Source organism: Apodemus sylvaticus, chromosome 3, assembly GCF_947179515.1.
Source record: "Apodemus sylvaticus chromosome 3, mApoSyl1.1, whole genome shotgun sequence".
In the NCBI taxonomy this organism is placed as follows: domain Eukaryota; kingdom Metazoa; phylum Chordata; class Mammalia; order Rodentia; family Muridae; genus Apodemus; species Apodemus sylvaticus.
The window spans coordinates 154,293,569-154,315,360 of NC_067474.1; the positions used below are offsets into that span (position 1 = coordinate 154,293,569).

General features: G+C 52.9%; 2 protein-coding genes across 3 annotated transcripts in view; both read right to left on the reverse strand.

Moving 5' to 3' along the window:
• Positions 1-1,026: 1,026 nt before the first annotated feature.
• Padi6 (peptidyl arginine deiminase 6) lies at positions 1,027-16,140 on the reverse strand. The gene is made up of 16 exons (XM_052175726.1): positions 16,049-16,140; positions 15,339-15,516; positions 14,632-14,704; positions 13,301-13,368; positions 12,456-12,567; positions 10,640-10,765; positions 8,854-9,029; positions 8,521-8,624; positions 7,355-7,466; positions 6,049-6,156; positions 5,715-5,869; positions 4,701-4,860; positions 4,485-4,608; positions 3,082-3,152; positions 2,249-2,410; positions 1,027-1,447 (listed from the first exon to the last, which is right to left on the reverse strand). The coding sequence occupies exons 1-16, from the start codon at positions 16,138-16,140 to the stop codon at positions 1,214-1,216; spliced, it is 2,055 nt and encodes a 684-aa protein (XP_052031686.1). The 3' UTR covers positions 1,027-1,213.
• A 3,510-nt stretch (positions 16,141-19,650) lies between these two features.
• The window catches only part of Padi4 (peptidyl arginine deiminase 4), a 28,950-nt gene continuing 26,808 nt past the window's right edge, over positions 19,651-21,792 (reverse strand). For both annotated transcript variants that reach the window (XM_052177909.1, XM_052177907.1), the window contains one exon: positions 19,651-20,214. In XM_052177909.1, the coding sequence (XP_052033869.1) occupies positions 19,981-20,214 (234 nt within the window). In that variant the 3' untranslated portion in view covers positions 19,651-19,980. The remainder of the gene's footprint in view (positions 20,215-21,792) is intronic.

Below are 21,792 nucleotides of genomic sequence, written 5' to 3' on the forward strand. Positions count from 1 at the left end.
AGCCTGTCAGGTCAGGGACCGCAACAGAAACAGGCAAGTCCCCCAGGAAGAGCTCTGCCAGGGCAGGCAGGTGCTTACCCCGCCTGGGCTCAGTGCTCTGGCTCTAGGGATGGATCTGATCTACAACCAACCATCTAGGAATGCAGGTAGACATGGGAATCCTACCCTCGGACCCATGTCCTCTGGGAATTGGAAGTTACTGCTGTGTCAGGGGCCACTATAAACTATAAACTCGAATTCACTGAGCCAGAAACTGCACATCACCGAGGCCAGGTCAACTGGCACCTTGAACCCACACCTGTCCCTGAGCAGACATGTTCACCTAGCAGCTCATAGTCACCGAACAGGACCTCCAGGCCACCACTGTGTAGAATAGGGATGCAGGGCCGGAAACGTCTGCAGGACAGCTTGAGGTAAGGCCTTTCACCCCTCGCTCCATCAGACTGTAAGGCCATACATATATACCCCCTGCTACCTACAATCCCTGGGGATGTGGTGGGTGTCATGGCTGCCTCCAGACCCTGCTCTACCCCCGACTCCTAGGATGAGAGCCTCCGTTTTCAGGTTTGCCAAGGACTGTAGGAACCTACAGAATAGACCAGACCCTAGAACCCCTCAGCTGTTACCAGCGCCTGCCCTTGACACCGGCAGTAAGACAAGACACCTGCTAGAGTGGTGACCTACCAACCGCAGGGTCTGAGAGCCAACATAAGCTTACCCAGTTTGTCCCCACTGTCCGATCAAAGAGACCAGAGTTGCCTCCAGCTGCTGGGGCCAGCAGGATGCCATCTCTGCTTAGACCGCTGGGGGTGGTCCCTCTCCCCTTTTGGCCTGAGGTATAAACTTAGCTGATTCTAACCCAAAGCATTTTAAGTTCAGCTGTACTTCCTGTTATAAATTCAGAAGGAACTGCGACTCAGGGCCCTAGCCATCCAAGATGGGGCACGCTCCTTCAACACCCCGTCTGCAAAGTAAGGCAGCTTCTGGTAAGATGCATTCACAACACTGTGCTTTATTGGCTCTGTGGTAAGTTTGTTTACATAGAGGCTTTCTCTTCCCCTTTTCCCTCCAGAGGTGTCCAGATCTGAAGAGACCCTAAGTCCCCAGCTCTCTGTCCCTTAACCCAGTGCAACAACTACGCTCACACCCACTGCTGATTCATGGTAAAGGCCGTCTGCGCCGGGGCAGACTGGCCATGCCAGGGGACAGGGGTTTATGGGGTCATTTTCCACCACTTGAATGTAAATGGCACCCGTTTTACGATGACACTGGCACAGACGTCCCCCATGTTAGCCAGGTAGCAGTCAAAATCGTCGATGAAGGTGCACTTGAGACCCAAGGGCTCCAGTAGTCCGCACACTTTCTCTTCCAGACAACAGACACCCTTGATTTGGGGTCCAAAGGGCTTGGGGATTCCAAGGTTCTTGCCCAACACAATTATCTGCAGCTGTTAAGAGTTAAGGTCAAACAGGGATTAGTCCTGAAAAGCTATCCCGCCCTTCCTGGTGGGTGGTGGGGGTTAGGGACATAGAATTAGATTTAGTGAAAACCCAGGACATTGCTCCCTACAATTGGCCAGACTCAAAAAAGCAGTCTATGTCGGTCTATTTGCTTAGCTCTCCAGGATGTGCCCAATGTTTCTCGGCAAATCTGACCAGCAGCTGACCTTAGTGATGTGCCACATCCTGTCTCTAGATTTGTTGCTCTGGCCTTGTCTGTGGACCCTGTATCTCAGCCAGCATCTAAGAATGCCTGCCCGGGGCTGGAGAGATGGCTCAGAGGTTAAGAGCACCAACTGCTCTTCCAGAGGTCCCGAGTTCAAATCCCAACAACCACATGGTGGCTCACAACCATCTCTATAATGTGCTCTGGCATGCCATGCAGCTGTGTGTACAGATAACAGCACTCTAAGAGCAAAATAAAGTCTGGCAGTGGTGACACACACGCCTTTAATCCCAGCACTTGGGAGGCAGAGGCAGATTTCTGAGTTCAAGGCCAGCCTGGTCTACAGAGTGAGTTCCAGGACAGCCAGGGCTCCACAGAGAAACCCAGTCTCGAAAAAAAAAAAAAAAGCAAAGTAAAAATGTGTTCCCTCACTTCAGCAGCTTTGGTATTAAGCCCATGAACCTGGGGGCCATATCCGGCCCCCCCATTTCAGGCCACACCCTGATACGACCTCGAACTCTCTACGGCCAGCAGGGCACCAGGCAGTGTGGGCTAAGCGGAGGTTTCTGAAGCAGGCCCTCACCATGTTGGGGAAGTACGGCCTCGCGAAGAGTTTCGAGGTCTGCTGGTTGGAGGGGACATTTGTCAGCGGCTCCAGGCAGAAGAGCTGCGGGATCAGGATGATGTCCTTGTCCATCAGCCCCAGTTCCTTCTTCAGGAGGGTGCGGTTCAGGCTGATACACTTCTGCAGAACAGGGAGGTGGATGGAGAGGGACAGGAGGATTGTGAGCAGACCACGAGGGAGAAACTCAGTTCTACACAATCCAGAAAAGGTCCCAGAGAGGCTCCAATCTCGTGAGCCGGGAGTCCTGTAGGGCCAAGGTAGCCTTCCCTTAGAACAGGCCTCAGGGGAAGTGAATTCAGAGCGGAGGCTGGCGTGCACAAGGCAAGCATCCCTGACTAGTCTTTGCTGGACAGTGGCCAGTGTCACCAAGCCGCTTTATCCCGCAGAAGGACAGGACCGGGGGTGGTGGTGGGGAAGGGGGTCCAGGAGCAGACTTGGGGCTGCGAGGCAAACTGTGGTCTTCAGACCTCAGGGTCTTCCGTTACTAGGGCAACTCCCATCTTCTCAACACCCAGTGGGCACGTCCGCACTGATCCAACTTCCGTTTGAAAGAAGATCAAACCTCTCTGGACTCTAGGCTAGCCTTGACCCTATACCCAGCAGGTACCCACCCTGCCAAAGCAGGAGGCCCTGCAGAGGCCATGGCACCACACAAGATGTTATAGTCTAAGAGCAGTAAGACCCAATGAACAGTACCCCACTGCACCCTGAAGTCCGTGTATCTGGGGCTGGTGGCGGCTCCCACCCCGAGTAGGATTGAAAAACTCCTCCCTGTAAGCCCAGGCCACTACCTCGACATAGGTGTTCTGCTCTCGAAAATTCTTGTCAGCCAGGATTTGGGAAATGGTTTTGACCTCTCTCCCTATGAAAAGAGACAGGACAAATCAATGACCAGCTGACCCAGCAACTGGGTCTAGCGACTTACATCTGGTGCCAACCATACTAGTCAACACCAGAAAACCCAGACAGGGTTCACCGCCACCGACCGGGTTCTCAAGAGAAGCAAGCTCAGGGGGTGGGCGCTAGGATAGGGACATCAACCCCCACTCAGCTGGGCACCTCCACCCTCTGCACAGTTGTGTGGCACTACCCACCTAAGTGTGTATCGGGACCCTTCCACATGGGGGTGACAGCTCAAACTTTGTTCCTCGGATGCCAGCTCAGAGGTGACATGTGTAGCCTTTGTCCTCTGTCGCTGTGATAAGGCGACCCTAAGGCCCTACCACAGACTGCTGCTCAGGATCTGACAAGGGTAGCTATCTCAAGTCTCTAACCCAGGTCTAGAGAACCCCCCAAAGCCCCACCTCTCCTTTCTGGAGCAGGTCTCTTTTGTCCCTCTGAGTTCCTGTCACATTTCTGTCAGGTGGCCCAGGACACACCTTCTCTGCCAGGCCCCTGTGTTTAAGGGAATATTCCCTTAAGGGAGACCCGGAAGTGCTAATGCCACACCTTAAGCCCAGTGGTCCCTCACGGAGAGGTCACATAGCATCACCAGCTAGGGCTAATCAACCAAGCCACTTTATTGTGGCCCATTGCTTCAAGGTCTGCCTGGACGCTAGGGCGCCCCCTCCTGGTGTAAGGTGTCCCAACAATGGCCATCCAGCCAGCTCCTGAGATTCTGTGCCCCGTCTACCAGGGATGACAAAAATGCAGATTTCATAGCCGAGGTTCTCAACCTCTGGGTCACAACCAAAGGTCGCTGGAAAACATTTACATTCAAATTTGTAACAGTAGCAAAGTTAGTTATGAAGTAGCAATCGATGAAAATTATTTTATGGGGGAGGAGGGTGTGGTCACCATGCCACGAGGAACTGCACTCAAGGGTCACAGCATTAGGGAGGCTGAGAACCACTACTCCAGAGGGTACTTACTAGGTGGCCAAGCAGTGATGGCACACACCTTTGATCCCAGCACTCGGGAGGCAGAGGCAGGTGGGTCCGAGTTCAAAGTCAGTTTGGTCTACACAGCGAAGTTTCAGGACAGCCATGGTGAGACGGTAAGACCCTGTCTTTTTGGTTTTTCGAGACAGGGTTTCTCTGTGTAGCCCTGGCGGTCCTGGAACTCACTCTGTAGACCAGGCTGGCCTCGAACTCAGAAATCCACCAGCCTCTGCCTCCCAAGTGCTGGGATTACAGGCGTGTGTCACCACTGCCCGGTGACACCCGGTCTTGAGGGGGGAAAGGAGTCACTTTACCATTAGAAAGGAGCTGCTCTGTTTTGACATCTTCAAACAGGGCCACGTCTCCGTAGCCCTCCTTCTGCTTCTGTTCGAACAGTTCAAAGCAGGCACTGGGGCTGGCCAGCAGCAGGCGGAAGCCCTGGGAAGGAGGTCGCGGTCACTCACCTGCTGGGGGTGCGTGTGTGTGGTCCCTGGGGTCCCCAGCAGACGCACCCCCCCCCCAACGCCAACCTTCTGGTCATTGTTGTTTTTGTCCTCGGTAGGGACAAAGCACATGAACTGATCCACGTGACCACTCATCAGCCAATCCGAGAAGAGCTCCACCGGGGGCTGCACCTGTTGCGCATACACGAATTCTCGCAGGGCTTTGCTCATGTCCCGGCCCTCAGAGCTGGAAGGAAAGATGGAAGAGGGGCGCCTTTGAGATGCTGTGGCTTGCGCATGACAACTGAGCTACCTCATTGGTGGACTTCATTGAATTGCTCTTGCCAATGAATAGGGTGGCTTTAGAAAAGGCTCCTTATGCTGGGCAGTGGTGGCGCACGCCTTTAATCGTGCACTTGGGGGGCAGAGGCAGGCGGATTTCTGAGTTCGAGGCCAGCCTGGTCTACAGGACAGCCAGGGCTACACAGAGAAACCCTGTCTCGAAATAGCCCCTCCCCCAAAAAAGAAAAAAAAAATCAAGGCCAGCCAGATTCCTTATTCTGGACCAATTAACTGGCTAAGAAGATTGTCGCCAAGCCTGGGGACCCTTATTGCATCCCTAGGACCCCCATAGTAGAGGACAGACTCCTGGAGTTGAGCTCAGCATGTACTATGTATGGTTCACATTCACAGGAATACAGCTTTAGGGGTGGCCCCTCCTGTGACCTAGCGCTAGCCCAATCACGTGATCCTAATGTCCGAGCCCCGGGATCTGGGATATCTGGTTTGGGAGTCCTGCCTTCCTGGGCCAACAGCTCTGTTGGATTTAAGCTAGAGAATCAGGGCTGGAAAGATGGCTCAGAGGTTAAGAGCAACTGGCTGCTCTTCCAGAAGTCTCCAGTTCAATCCCAAGCAACCACATGGTGGCTCACAGCCATCTGCAGTGATATCTGGCGCCCCCTTCTGGCCTGCAGGCGTACATGCAGGCAGAACGCTGTATACAGAATGTTGTGCCACAGCCCTAGCCCCACCAACCCTCAGGTTCAAGTGCCCTTCAGTTTCAAGACGGATGCAGAAAGACTCTGCAGGCTCTCTGCTCACCTGGGGTAAAAGCTGCCACCAATGAGGACCCTCCCTAGCGGGTAGTCTTTGCCCTGAGCCTTGACGGGCGGGGATACGATCAGGTTCCCGATGGAATCCAGGCTAGCCACCCGGTGGTCCTCAGTTTTTCGGATCAGATAGCCGACACCAGGGGTCTAGGAGGACACCCCGCAGGGAAAGGAGTGTTACCTGGAGAGACTGGTCAGGGGCATACTTATCTCCTCTTCCCCTCAGACAACCTGGGACCTCCTCCATCGCCACCCCCCCCCCAACCCTGACTCAGCACCAGGCCTGAGAAGTCGACTATATTCAGAAGCGATTCCAGCTCCCGTACCAGTGAGTATTTCATGGGGAAATCTTCCAGCATGGAAACCCTTGGGGTGTCAAAAATCAAGGACACCGTCTTGTGGGGAGCCTGGGTATAGCAGAATGCCATTTCGTCCTGGTTGGGGGGGGCGGGGAGACAGAAAGAGGGAGGTTAATTCTCGAAGTCTGCCTCCTCTCTGTCTGCTGCAGGCTCTCTGGGAGCAGCCAAAGACAGCAGAGAAGCTTTTAAGCCAGATCCTGCTCAGCCCTGGAAACCTTGCCCAGAGGCTTTGCTTGACCTGACCTTTCCGGCTTCGAGAGTCTATGGTCTAAGCCACTGCCAGCCCTGCTTACAAACCCGGCCAGTTGGTTTCTGGTGCCTGCAGATAGGCAGGCAGTCACGACGACCTCGAACCTGCCCTATGAGGCTTTCTAGCAGAATCTCCCCTAACCAGAGTTCCTTGCATCTCAGCCAAGGGACTGTTTTCCTTGAGGAGAAATGGTGTAGATGGGAGGTCCTTTGAGAGCAAGTCTCATATAGTGTTTAAAACTGCTATGTAGCTGAGGCTGGCTTCGGGGTCTTAATTCCCCACACTTCCCCTTTGATTCCCAAGTTCGTACCACCCCCACACCCCAGTCTACACAGCTGGGGATGCTCTCCTAGACAGGCACTCTGAGCTCCATCCCTGGCCAGAGCTTTCAATTCTGGTTTGTGGCTTTGACAAGGCACCCCCCCCCCACACACACACCCCTTGCTTTGTGTTGGCTTCTATACTTTGCTGGAAGGGTCTTCTTAACCCATAGTGCGACTCCTACCTGCCTCTGATTAACTCCTCATTCCTCCACGTCAACGACTCTACAGCTTGAAGAGCTGGTGGCCCCCAGCCCCAACAGGGCCTGGCTTGTGACCCAAATGACCTGATAAAGGCTGTTTTCTCTGCGCCCCCCTCCCCTTTTCTCTTAACACTCTTAACAGCTCAGGCCTGGCTGAAGTGACAGCCTCGGCCCTTATCTCTAGCCCCCGGTGGCACGCCAGCCTCTAGTGAGTGCTCAGAAGATCTTGAAGCAGAACCACCCCGCAGAACCAAAGCCAAGGCAGCTCTGATCCCGCCACCTGCCATCCCCCAGGCTCCAGGCCCGGCCACGGAGCTCCTCGGCTGTAATAGTGAAACATCTGGGAAGGGGCTGGGCTCCAGATTATCCTTCACAAGCAAGCGCGTCCCAGTGGCATGCTCGCTCACCGTCCAGGTCATGCTGTGACCTGTGCCAAGCCGCCCTGCCCCACGCGCCCCACCCTTCCATGGCTAGCTCATCCCAGGTGGGTGTCAAGTTACCTGGAGCCACTTGCCCTGGCGGTTGGGGTCCTCATAGACGGACGCCACCTGCACGTTGCTCTTCTCGCTGAGCCGTGACACCGTGTCCACAAAGCCTTGCAGCTGTAGCTCCCTGCCACCACCAGGAAGCCCACCGTGATTGTAAGGTCCTTAAAACAGTCCTACTCCCCGTCCCAGGTGGGGAAGGCGAGGGAAGGGGCCATTTTCTGCACACCAAGTGATGGAGCAACAACCGACCCCTTACATAGGGGGTCAGCATAGGTCACCGGCTTAGACTTTTTCTGCCTAGACCATGCTAGACCGTGCTGGTGGCTGGTAATGGTCCAACCCTGTTCACACCTTTTGGTCACCTCTGTGCCCTTCTACATAGTAAGGCCTCCTCTGATCAAACTAGTGAATGACCGTTTGCTCCCTAAGGGACTACCAGAAACTAAGTACCTCAAAATGGCCAATGAGATTACCCTACCTGTAGGGACATGGGGACATGGGCACATCTGGAAATATGGGGTTTGTTTTTTTTTTTTTTAAAGGAAAGTGGTTTTATTTTGTTGTTGTTACTACATAATGATCTGGACCTTTCTATGGAGACTGACCTGCCTCTTGTCTTCTGAGGGCTGGAACTCAAAGTGCTGGGATTTCCACACCTGGAAAAACTTGGGATTTTATTTTTTTTAAAAAAAAGTATTTTATGCATATGGGTACATTTGTAGCGGTCTTCAGACACACAAGAGGGCATCGGATCCCATTACAGATGGTTGTGAGCCACCATGTGGTTGCTGGGAACTGAACTCGGGACCTCTGGAAGAGGAGACAGTGCTCTTAGCCACTGAACCATCTCTCCAGCCTGGAATTTTATATTTTCCTAGAGAGCACCAACACACTCGGATCAACAGTGGATATCCATTTTGGGGCACAGACGACATCTGAGGTTGATGTCAAAGACATCCAGTTTTACAAACTGGACCCTTGAGAGTTGACTGCACTGGTGAGTCACAACTGGGGAGTATCATAGTTGGGATTCTAGTCCAGATCCAGGCCCAACATTGATGCTGATATCCTAATGCAACTCTCTAAAGACCGAGTCTCCTGGCTGGCCTGGGGGGAGGAGGAAGGAGGGAGAGGGGAGATGCTAGGAATACTTCTCAGATGGCTTCGGGTGCTCTTACCTGCACAGGTAAACCTCTAGAGGCAGCTGGGTGCTGGGCATGAAGATGTAAGGTGCCACCCGGAACATCACTGTATCCTTATAGAGCGGGGTCTCTGGGATCCACTGCAATGGATGACGAGTTAACATCACGACCTGGCTCCGTCGGCCACCTTTCCCCTTTGCACCCCGCCACTGTTCATCTGAGGCCACTCCTGGAGCCTGCTTTCTATAACACTCCCAGCTGTACCCAGAGCCACACGCTTCTCGGTGTCCTGCCTAGGCACTGTGGCTATTGCCCCACCAAGCCCAGGGACTCTTGACTGACTGGGCGGCGGTGGCGGCAGCGGCATACCTGATCGTGAGCCTTTTCTACCAGAGAGATGGAGAAGGTGATCAGGCCCGAGAAACTGGAAGATGGGAATTCCGTGGCTTCTACGTAGAAAGTCTCTTTCCCACGGTTCTCAAAGGTAGGCAGGGTATAGACAGGCTTGTTCGGTCCCACTATCAGTTCATAGGTAGAGGCGCCTTCTAGGATAGATAAAAAGGGGGTGACCAGGTGAGTGCGTAGCTTCGTGGTTGATATCGGCGAGCACGGCAGGCTTGTGACCCATCTTGACGTGGGATCAGAGCGCGTCAGGCTTAGGGCCACTCAATACACCAACATGCCATGCGTGTTCGCGTGTTTTCCCATGTACAAGTGCAGGCCTCAAGGCAGCATAGGTGGCATCTTCAAGCCACCACCTTATTTAGGACAAGATCTCTTTCACTGGACCGACCGATTTGGCTAGAGTGACTGGTGAGCATGGTTCGAGGATCCAGACATCTACCCTCCCCAGCCCTGGGATTCTAGAAGCATGCCACCCCTCTCCTAGCCTTCAGTGTGTGCTGGGATCTGAACTCTGGCCATTCATGCTACATGTCAAGTGCTTTCCTAAGTTACCCCAGCCTCTGCATCAGTCGGGACTCGGAACCCACACTCAAGTGTTGACTTTGAGCGACACTTGAGTTTATAAAACCAACCTTGGGGGAAGAGTCATGATGGAACCCCTAAAGGTGACACTCTTGGCCTTCAGAGATGGGCTCTGGCAGCCTCGCCAGCATGCCAGCCGCTGACATGGGGATGGGTGGATGACCCCTCCAAAGAGGGGTCCATTTCTGGAGGGATCTAGAGTTGTGGTGCCCTGCCCCCACCCATCATGAAGGGAGCCCATTTTGTTCAAAATGAGAAACCACGGAAGACACCTGAAGGTTAGTGGCCACATTATCAGGTGATCTTTAGTAGCTAGACTCCACACTGGTCATCGTCATTGGAAACTACCTAATTGCCTGACAGTTAAACAACCAAAGTTCCCTGGTGTCACTGTGACCACCTGGGACCTTCTCACCTCTAGAGCAGTTGCCAGGCCAGTTATGGAAGTCAAAGCCAGTGACCCCTGGTGTCCACTACACTCATATACCCGGGCCCTTCAATCAACCCAGAGAGCAGACAGCGTGTGCCACTTGCCTCTTGGGGGGTAATCAGAGGATGGGATGCCACCTGGGATGTGCTATGACCACCATCACTCTGCCTTTGGAGTCACCAGATTCTAAAAAGTTCACTATAGTGAGGTCTTGGCTAAGAAGGTGGTTCCAGGCTAGACAGGATAGTTCAGTGGTTAACATTGGCCACACACTTTCCAGAGGACCCAGGTTGAAGTCCCAGCACCTACATAGATTGCAGACTCACAAACCATCTTAACCAGAAATCCCACCCGCTCCTTCTGGGTCTCTGCAGGCACACACAGTGCCTAGACAAGTCATCTAGGCAAGACACCCACACACAAATTTAAGTTGGTTTCCAATGGATCCTCCTAGGAGAAGTGAGCTTGGGGATATTATCTCTAAGGTGTCCTAACAGCTCAAATGCATCTTTCTCTTCCCAGCTATGAGAAACCAGAGGCTAGGCATCGATCAGATGGACTGTCTAGCCCACAGTGTGTATAAACGTACTCTGGTCAAGAGAAACCAGATAGCCCTCGTAACACAGGTCTGGCCACATGGCCTGTGACCTGCAATGGTAGCTTCTTCTGGGCACTCTGTGAGAGGTATAGGGCCACCACCTGGTTGGCATGCTGCAGAGGAGTGAGGATGGGACTTACTTGGACACCAGTAGACTCTCGCCTTCTTCGCCTCTTCCTCGGAGGTATGTAGGAGTAACTGGTAGTTCTGTAGGATGCTGCTAGGGCCCTCCACTGTTAGAGTCATCTGAGACAGGTTCTCTATTTCTGGAGAAAAGGACAGACACAGGCTCAGGCCATCCACCAGATGGGACAGGGACAGGGATAGGGATAGGGATAGGGATGGAAATGGTGTCGAGTCTTGGTTGCTCAGGCTGGGATGACAGGCAAAAGCTATAATCTTTAAGGCTGATTAGAAGTTCTGCTCCCGGGGCACTCCAAGGTCCCCAAGCTTGCTCATTGGAGCGAGGTTCCCCAACTCCATCTATGAAATCAGGTGGGTTTTTGTTTGTTTTTTGTTTTTAATGTTATTTTTAAGATTTATTTATGTTATGCATATGAGTACACCACCATTGCCCTCTTCACGAGAGTGGAGGACACCAGATCCCATTACAGGTGGTTGTGAGCCACCATGTGGTTGCTGGGAATTGAACTCAGGACCTCTGGAAGAACAGTAGGTGCTCTTAACCGCTGAGCCATCTCTCCAGCCCGGAATCAGGTGTTCTTAACCAACCACCTTGTGAGGTCAAACGCCTCATCTCTCCCTCCCAGGTGGCAAAATAAGGCCCACTCAGCCAGGAAATGGGCACTTGTTATCAGACATTAAGACTGCGTGGAGCCAGGCGGTGGTGGTGCACGCCTGTAATCCCAGCACGCTGGGAGTCAGAGGCAGGCAGATTTCTGAGTTTGAGGTCTGGTCTACAGAGTGAGTTCCAGGACAGCCAGGGCTATACAGAGAAACCCGGTCTCGAAAAAACTAAAAAACAAAACAAAAAATACTTTGCATGGGAGCTGAGGATATAGCTTAGTTGGTAACTGGGCTTACCTAGCCTGCCCCCTAAACCGGGTATGATGAAACACTTGTAATTCAGGAGGTAGATATAGAAGTTCAAGGCTAGCCTGGGCTACACGAGACCATTGTCTCAAACACATGTGTTTGGTTCAGTGGTTAAGAGTACTTGCTGTTCTTCCAAAGGCTCTGGGTTTGGCTCCACAGCCATCTACTTCACGTAGCTTACAACCAACTGAATTCCATTTCAGGGGTTCTGCTACTCTCCCTCCAATACAGGTGTGGTCACAAACTCACGTACACGCACATATGTAATGAATAATTGGGTTTTGCTTGTTTTGTTGGGGGTAGGGGATGCAGTTCTTGAGACAGGATTTCTGCGTAGGTAGCCCTGGCTATCCTGAAACTCGATTTGTAAGACCTTGAACTCAGAAATCTCCCTGCCTCTGCTTCCCAAGTGCTGAGATTAAAGGTGTGTGCTACCAACTGCCTGGCACTTTTTTAAAAGAGATTACTTGTACATGTGTGTGCACACATACTGTAGACATTTATAGACACACCAGAAGAGGGCACCAGATCCCTTTACAGATGGTCGTGAGCCACCATGTGGTTGCTGGGATTTGAAATCAGGACCTCTGGAAAAGCAGTCAGTGCTCTTAACCACTGAGCCATCTCTCCAGCCCCCATATGAACAGCACTCTTAAAAAGCTATACACACATCTTTGTATGAAGTCATACAGGCTCGTTACACAGCTTCGAGGCATAAAACCCTTAAGCTATGCCAGGGCCTCTGCAAATTGTAAGCAAAGGCTCCTCTAGGGAGCAACCCCCGCCCCCAACCTATATAATAAAAAGACTCAGTCACCCCCAAGGGAATCATCTATGACCTGCGTGTGCGCCAAGGGGTGGCCAGAGTTGGTGAGAATCGGAGTGCATCAGGGTAGATACCTTTGGGGCCGTTCTGGGTGCTGGACTTGTCACCAGGCTGGCCCAATGCATCAGGATTACAATTCACAAGCAGGATGGCTCCCCAGCCGTTCAGTCCCCACTTCCATCTTTTCTGCAAGTGACAGGAAATGGAGGTAGGAAAGACAAGCCAACCAAACCCTCTGCTTCTCATATTCAGAGCTTTGTCCTCCCAGGCCCTGGGGACCCAGGGGACACGGATTGAGAAAGATGACCCGTGGGAACAGAAGCCTACTGGATGGCTGAAAAGCCAAAGAAAGGTTACAGATGCTGCTTTGTTTCTGGGATGCAGGGACAGAAAAGCATTCTGTAAGAGTCACATCGCACCAGAGGTGGCGGCGGCTGATGGCTATAGCCACCTAACCAAGCCAGTGCCTCTGGACACCATGATATTTTGATTTGGTTTTGAGTCAGTCTGGTTATGTAAAAGCCGGGAATGGCACTAAACTCCCCATCCTATGCCAATCATCCAGGTACGGGGATGACCATCAGCTGCTACCATGTCTAGCTCCATTTTGTTTCGAGACAGAATCTACTGTATAGCCCAAGGCTGGGGTTAGAAGAACACATATATACCATTCACACCAGGCTGCACGTGTACACACACACACACACACACACACACACACACACACACACACACACGTGTCCCTTGCTAGGTGCACATAACCTGGCTGTTTCAGTAAGTCAGAAGTTTACTTCATTGACCTTGATTTGTGGTATAGTGGGAAGACTTCGTCACCCCAATAGTCAGATAAACATGGGCTGGGGCTCAGGGATGGCTCCCCTGGGTCCTGCCCCACCGCCCTTGACCAGGCCAGCCTTACCTTAGCTAGCTTGTCACTGGGCATGTCCAGTTGTCCATCTCGATAGATGTCTGCCTCCAGGGAGACCTCTGAAAGGGAAGGGGAAGATCTCAGATGCCTGGACTGCTAACAGGGCCTAGAAGCGCTGGCGACTGTCACAGGGTGAGCCTGGGCTGACACAGTGGGTAGAAAGCCTAATGCGGTATCTTAATGTCAAGCATTGGGCTGGAGAAATGGCTCAGTGGTTAAGAGCACCGAGTACTCTTCCAGAGGTCCTGAGTTCAAACCCCAGCAACCACATGGTGGCTCTCAACCATCTGTAATGGGATCTGATGCCCTCTGAAGACAGCTACAGTGTACTCACATACATAAAATACATTGAAAAGTGCGGCAGCTGTACCCGCAAACTCTGTGCTGGAGACCATGCAATCGACTCAGTCACACTGAAATAATCTCAGATTCTGACAGGGTTTCTCTGGAATTCTGTGGTCCTAGAATTTCTTTGTTGGCCAGCCTGTCCTGACACTTGAGATACTCTACCTTGCCTGGGCCTCCCCAGTGCTTTGACTAATGGTGTACCCCACTACAGCCTAGCAAAAAATTTCTTTAAAGATTTAACATATGTGAATACACTGTCGCCATCTTCCCACACACCAGAAGAGGGCATTGGATCCCATTACAGATGCTTGTGAGCCACCATGTGGTTGCTGAGAATTGAACTCAGGACTGGTAGAGCAGTCGGTGCTCTTAACCACTTAGCTATCTCTCCAGCCCTCCCCGCCCCAAATGTTTTAGATTTTATATTGGTCTGCAGCCAGAGCTGGGCCACAGGTTGGACACTCTGGTTAGAGGCAGTGTCTCTTCAGAGGTAGGCTGGTTCTCATGAATAAATCAGAGAGCCGTCCACAGGGGCCACCTGATTCTCAAGGCGGCTTTGAGGTAGGGCTGGAGAGAGAGCTCAGCTGTTAGCTCTTACTGGTTTTCTCTCTCCAAGAGGAGCCGAGTTCCCTTCCCAGCATGCATCAGCATGTGTCTTGTAATTATCTATAACTCCAGTCCCAGGGCAGCCCACCCGCCACACCTTCCTTAGATCACTAAGCTGCCAAGGAGGGAGATCTACAAGATGGCATAGTAACTGGACCAGACCCATCAGCAATGAGAACGAAGAAGTGGGGCAGGTAACTCAAATTCTGTTTCTAAGTGACCGAACTTCAAGGGAACAGGTACACAGATATCTCGGGGCCAGTAGGAGGCATCTTATACACAAGGAGCCTCTCCTTTTGCTTCACAACACGTGCCCTGCTCTGCAGAGGAACACTGGGTGGACTTCCGCTCCTAGAGGGACGACTTACCAATGCCAGTGAGGTACAGCACAGCGGTGGCCGTGGGGACCTCTTTGTCAGGACAGTAGTAGGAGACCAGCACCTGTAGAGCCCAGAGCCACAGACTGGGTGTAAGTGTGTGACCCTAGCTTTTTGTTCCAGCACCTGAGCTTCCAAGTGACCCACTCTGAGCGGACCCAGGGGCCGGAACCACTTAGGACTTTTAAGAGAGAGTGTCTTGCCAGGTGGTGCACACTTTTAATCAGGAGGCAGGGGCAGGTGGATCTTTTTGAGTTCGAGGCCAGCCTGGTTTTTACAAAGCGAGTTCCAGGATAGCCAGGGCTACACAGAGAAACCCTGTCTCAAAAACAAAAATAGGGTCTTGCTAAAGTTATTTGCCCTGGCTTTGAGTTTGCGCTGTAGCTCAGGTAAGACCTTGAACTGCTGACCTTCCTCCTGGTTAGCGGGGTTAATAGTGGGGTGCAGGTCTTTGCTCAGTGTGCAACATTGGTTCCGGCTTAAGGGATGGTGCTTATGTAAGTGAGCCACAGACAGTTGGGAAGATCCCACCCACTCGCCACCCCTTAACTGCCTTGCTCCCTGCCCACAGACAGCGGCAGCTGGGTCTGCGCTGGACAGGCCCGTTGCCAATGGTCTTTAGCTAGCCTCGCGGGCTTCCACATTGAGATCACATGGGTTGATAAGGCTATCCCCTCTCCCCTCCATGGTTTGTTTACCTTGTCCTCGTCCACAGTAGGGCTGGGGGATACCATCCTCACCAGCGCCTCCGTGGGGTGGTTCATTGGCCGCCAGACCACAGAATCCTCTTTCCCAGTGAGGACCGCACTGGAGATGTGGATCAGGACTCTGGGCGAGCCCCGGATGGTAAAGGACATGCACTTCTCCGGTGCGCACCTGGTTGGTAGGAGACATACACGTTCAGCCTAGGAGGCAGCAGGGGTTCGGGGACACCCCTGGTCTGCATCCATCTTACGGGGATTGAGAGAGGTAGTCAAGTAGAGTTTGGGGGGGGGCCCTAATGTCCTCAGCCTCTCTCCTACCATCTCGACCCCCTGGACCTCCACCCTTCCTCTGATGATTTCCAGCCCAACCTCCTGCTCCCCCAATGCCTCACAAGGAATCAAATCTTCACTTTACACACAATCAGCTTCCACGTACAGAGTGAGCAGATGCCAGAACCCTAAGACACAACTAACAACCCTCGCCTACTCAGGGACACCCTCAGCGCTAACAGGGATCTTGCAAGAGGTAGAGAAAGCCACCCTGCACTGGGATGGGAAGACCCTCCGAGACCAAACCAGATTTCCTTGGAGCCAGTCAGTTCAGCTGAGAGCGCTAACCTCAGACTCCTGGACACAGGGACTCTGCCCCAGACCCGCCTTTGCTGTGACACCCCCCCCCCCCCGCAGACACCTGCAAGCCTTACCCACTGATGTCCAAACTGATTTCCATGCCTACCATGCAGATGGCATGGGTGGGACTGTCCAGAGACAGGCTCAGAGTACTCTGAAAAGACATGGCGGGGTTTACCAAGCTAGCCAACACCTGCAGCCCCTACCCACCGGAGTAATCTGCCCGGAGTGTCTGTAGCTTCCCGCCTTCCCTTTTAGTAGGGGTAAGGACCACCCCAGTCCGCCCCCTTGTTAAGGGTTCACAGGTGAGCCTGCTTTGCTCCATGGTAGGTCTGGGAGAAGGGGGCATGGGGAGGGGAGAAGGGAGAGACCCTTTCACTCAGCACCAATGGTTCAACAGCTGCTGCCTGTGGACCCTGCAGCCCTGGGAAATTGGAGTCTAACTTTAGAGCTGTGCTCTTCCACTAATCCAGGTGCTTGCTACATCTCGAGATTGTGAGGGAGTCTTGGTTCTAGGACAGTAACTCTCAATCTGTTTTGGCCTCAAGGGGGACAGGGTGTCACACATCAGATATCCTGCATATCCTAACAATAGCAAAACCACAGTGATGAGGTAGCAACGAAATAGGTTTACAGTTGGGGGTCACCACGGCATAAAGAACTGCATTAAAGGGTCGCAGCATTAGGAAGGTTGGGAACCACTGTTCTAGGACAGTGTGTTCCTTGGTGACTCATGGGAGTGCTTGGTAAAGAGCTATGCTCACAGAAGTGTCAGGAAGCTAGTGAGCTCTGCAAATCCCTGGTCCTGACAGACAATCTGCATCCTTTCCCTAGTGATAATGATAAGCCAGCCACCCACAGCTGGGCCTCTGTTAGCATGGGGTGGGGGATGGGCAGCACGAGCTGGTGCATGGGCTAAACCTGTGGCTCCTTGCTTATAGCTGTTATCCATCTAGGCCGACCTCTGACCGTCACATGTGCACTGTGGTGTGAGTGCACACACACATACACATGAAGCAGAAAGGAAAGTGTATACCCACTGTGCATTTCAAAATTGCTAAAATGGGTGTGTGTGTGTGTGTGTGTGTACATTCTCACGCCCTGTAAGTCGTTGAGATGAGCGGTACCTCCATGAGTTTCAGTAATGGCATTCCTAGATCAAACTACAAAGCCACAGGTGGTAGTCACTGCCTGTCATAGGTTGGTTCAGCACCCACACTGAGGCAGGAGGATTTCTGTCAGTTTGAGACCAGCCTGGGTTACAGAATGATGCCCTGTTTCAAAAAGCCACCAAATACTATATTGCATTCCATGGTATACATATTTGTTGTCAGGGGGAAAAAAAAGATCCAATTGAGGTGGGCTAGCCTGTGCTTACTGAGTGACTTCACGTCTAGATTGGCCAATTCAATGACTGTGCCAACGTTCTGTAAAGGGGGGTGGTGGGAAGCTGTCAGAAGGAGCTGGAAGAGGCAGAGAGAAGTTCTCCTGGGGGACCTGCAAGGGAAAGGGGACAGCTCACAGCCACCCAGCCTCCGTAAAGGTTCCAGTATGAGGGGCTGGGTCCCTTCCTGGGTGGAGGAACATCTGGTCTGTGTCATTTACCACATCTGTCTCAGGGCACCCTTAGGCAGTCTCTGAGGGAGGGGGATGAAGGGAAGTTTTGGCTTGATGTGGTTAAAGAAAAGTCAGGACTGGCCAGGTAGCTCAGTGGGTAAAGACGCTCGCCACCGGGCCTGACGTGCAGCGCACACGTGGTGAAAGGAGGAAAGTGAGTCCTGCAAGCTGTCCTTTGACCTCCACACGTGCACTGTGGCGTGAGAACATGTACACACTCACACACATACACACTCATGCACACACACACTTCTTTTTTTTGTTTTTTTTTGAGACAGGGTTTCTCTGTGTAGCCCTGGCTGTCCTGGAACTCACTCTGTAGACCAGGCTGGCCTGGAACTCAGAAATCTGCCTGCTTCTGCCTCCCAAGTGCTGGAATTAAAGGTGTACGCCATCACTGCCCGGCTGGTGGCCATACTTCTAAGCCCAGCACTTGGGGGGGCAGAGGCAAATAGACCTCTGTGAGTTCGAGGCCAGCTTGGTCTACATAATGACTTCTAGTTGAGCCAGAGCTACACAGTGAGATAGAGACCCTCTGTCAGAGAGAGAGAGAGAGAACATATAGGAGTTCATCTGAAGAATTCATTCATCGATGGGTGTAACCAAACTGAGAGGTTTAACATCACATGAACAAGGTGCTAAAGAAGTATTTATCAGGAAAACATAGTAAAAGAGTAAAAGGTAAAAGAGGGCCATTTATTGCAATGACAAAAATTTGTGGGAAAGCCCTGGGTCACATAGTTTAGGTTGACGGCTCTGGACTGGCTGGGGTCTGATGCTCTTGGTTTTAGCCGCTCAAGAATCCTGCAGACTTGGCGCTCTGGTTCGAGTAAGTGTCCCCAAAGACCCTGAGGGTTAAGGGCATTGTCCCCATGCCACGGTGCTCTGGAGAGACGATGGAATTCACTCTCAAAAACATTTTTTTAAGGTTTTATTTTATGTGTACGTACTTAAGTGTAAGTCTATGTACCACACCTGTGCAGGAGCCCACGGGGGTCAGAAGGGGACCGGGATGCCCTGGGTGGGACTCCAAGAGTTACAGGCAGCTGTGAGCTATCAAGCTATCCTGGGCAAGAGCAGGGAGTATTCCAACCACTGAGCCAGCCAGCCCTCGATTCTCCACCTTTCCTCTTTTAAAATCATCTCAGATATCCTTCCTTGAGACCGGGTTTCATGTAGCCCAGGCTAGCCTCTGCCTTGGTATGCCTCTGAGCATGGGTCTATCACACTGAAGCATCCCCTCCCCCAGCGTCCTGGAGGAATGGGTGCGCATAGCGTGTGTGAGTGCAGACACCACGCCAACACCACTCAGTGCACGCCTGTGGCAGTCACGGGACAGCTTTGCAGAGTCAGTTCTCTCTTTCCACCTTTACATGGGTTCTGGGGACCAGACTTGGCTCGATGGGGTTTTATGGCAAGTGCCTTTACCCCCCCCCCCCGCCCCCCCAGCTCACTGGCCCGAAGAACATGTTTCTATTTACTCACTTTTAATTAATTAATTGACCCTGGATCTCACTTTGTAGTCCCTGCTAGTCTTAAGTCAATATTTAAACTAGCCTGCCTTGAATTCAGAGATATCCACCTGCCTCTGTCTCCAGAGGGTTGGAATTAAAGATGCAAATCACCACCCTAGACTCCAAGGAATGCTTTTTTTGTTTTCTTTGTTGGTTTGGTTTGGTTTGGTTTTTGGAGACAGTTTCTCTGTGTAGACCAGGCTGGCCTCAAACTCAGATCTGCTGCCTCTGCATTCCTCGTGCTGGGATAAAAGGTGTGCACCACCACTGTCTGACCCAAGGAGTGGTTTTGTTTTGTTTTTTTGAGACAGGGTTTCTCTGTGTAGCCCTGGCTGTCCTGGAACTCACTCTGTAGACCAGGCTGACCTCGAACTCAGAAACCCACCTGCCTCTGCCTCCCAGAGTGCTGGGATTACAAGCGTGCGCCACCACCGCCTGGCAAGGAGTGTATTTTTAAGGGCCAAGGACACAGCTTGCCTGGTACCCATGAGGCCTGCTCCAGCACTGCCTTATTTATTTATTTTTTTTAAAGAGAGACACACACATCAGAGTAAATCAACCACAGTTGAAGCTCTTCGCCTCACTGGTACTTTGACATCGATTCCAATGGGCTTTACAGAGGATGGGGCTGGGGGATGAAACTCGGTGGTAAAACAAAGACAGGAAACCACGTCTTTACTGCAGCGTCTCTAAGCAGAACTCAGCTTGCTATTTGAGGACCGTATCAGGACATACAGGAGCCAGATGTGGGTGACACAAGCAAGTCACAGCAGGGAGGGAAGCCCAGATGTCCCCAGATCTCTCGCTGCACCTCACTGCGGGAGCCAGCCACCGCTGGCCAGGACAGTCCTCAGGGAGGCTGCCGGAGCCGTGGCTCAGGGCACCATGTGCCACCACTTGAAGGCGAAGGGCTTCCTGCGCACGTTGGTGCCACAGTGAACCTCCCCGTGGTACACGTGGTAGGCGTAGAAGTCGTTGAGGAAGGTGCAGTGCAGACCCAGCGGCTCCAGGTGGGAGCGCACCTCCTCCTCCAGGCAGCAGTGGCCGTCGATGATGGGCCCGAAGGGCTTGGGGATGCCCAGGTGCTTGCCGAGGACCAGCATGTTCACCTGCGGGCAGGGGCATCAGAGGGCGCAGCTGCTGGTGTAGGACCTCAGCAGGGGACTGAGCTGTTGCTTTCCCCCTTTTTCATCTCTCCCTCTCCTCTCTCTCTCCCTCCCCCACTCCCTCTCTCCTTCCCTCCCCTTCCCCTTCTTCCTCTTTCTCTCTTTCCCTCATTCCTTCTCCAGTCACCCTCTTTCCCCTTCCCCACTCCTTCTTCTCCCCTTTCCTCCTCCCCTTACCCCTCCTCCCTTCTCCCCTCCCCGACTCCTAGCCTCATCCCTCCTCCTCTCCCTCTCTCTCCCCACCTCCACTCCTCCCCTTCCCTCACCCCTTCCCCTCCTCCCCTTCTCTCCCCTTCCCTCACCCCTTCCCCTCTCCTCACTCCTTCTCCCCTCCCCTCCCCTCCCCTTCCCCTCACAGTGTTTGTATGTCTTGCAGGGCGGATGCACACAGAGCCAAGGAGGTTTCCTCCTCTGCTGCCCTCCTGTGTATTCCTTTGAGGCCAGGTCTCTCTCCCCAAACCTGCTTTTCCCAGCCAGGCTACAAGCCTGCAAGCCCCGGGTATTTTTCTGTCTCTGTGTCCCTCAGGGATTTACAGGCATGTGGGTGACACCCAGCTTGTTACCGGGGCACTGGGGTCCAAACTCTGGCCCTCAGGGTCACACAGCAAGTACTCTTAGCCACTGGGCCACCTGGCCATACCCCACCCTCGGGTTCTCTGTTCAGTCTTGTGGTCTGTGTCTGTCAGGTGCGTGCAGGCGTCCAAAGGAATCCAGGAGACCCTGATGGATCCTCTAGGCTGAGGTTGCGGGCGGTTGGAGGGTCACTCAGCGAGCGTGCTAGGGATCGAACCCGGGCCCTTGAGAAGAGCAGCAGCCAGGGCTCTGACTGCTTAGCCATCCTGCAGCCCACACATCTGATTTTGGTGACTGGGTCTCTCGTAGCCCATGCTGACCTCAGATCTACTATGTAGCCAAGGCTGACTCTGACCTCCAGACTCTCCTGTGGTGGGCACACTGTACACTGCGTTTCTGCCTCTAAGGAGGGTTCTATGGGTAAAAGGCTGTGTGCTGCTTAAGTTCACTGAGAACCGTAATCCCTGGCCTCTCAGGAACTTCATTCAGGGAGAGAGGGAGACAGGTTCTCCTACTCAATGGAGTCTTCTGTCATAGCTCAGACACCCCAGTGGCCAGGTAGGAGGAACTGGGGAGCCCAGTTAGGAGATGACTGCTGAGACACATCACAGGTTCCTTCTACCTCGGTAATTCCCCACCCAGCATTCTTTGGCGTTCTTTGGAGGAGGCTAGTCAAAAAGGCAGTGGGAGGTGGGAAGACACCTGTGGCGGTCACAGTTAAGGAACAGAGGTCAAATCTGGCCCTGCCCTGGGTCCTGTTCCACATGGGCTCCCTTCCTGGCAGCGAAAGCCACCGCCACCGCAGAACACTTTACCTGTGGCCCGTGTCTGCGGGTCCCTGAACCCTGAATGGGAGTCAAGAGGCAGCAGGGTAGAGCTGGTTTTGAAACCAGACCCTGGTTCTGCCATTTCTGGTCTTCTGTGTGTTTTTTGTGCTAAGAGACCTAA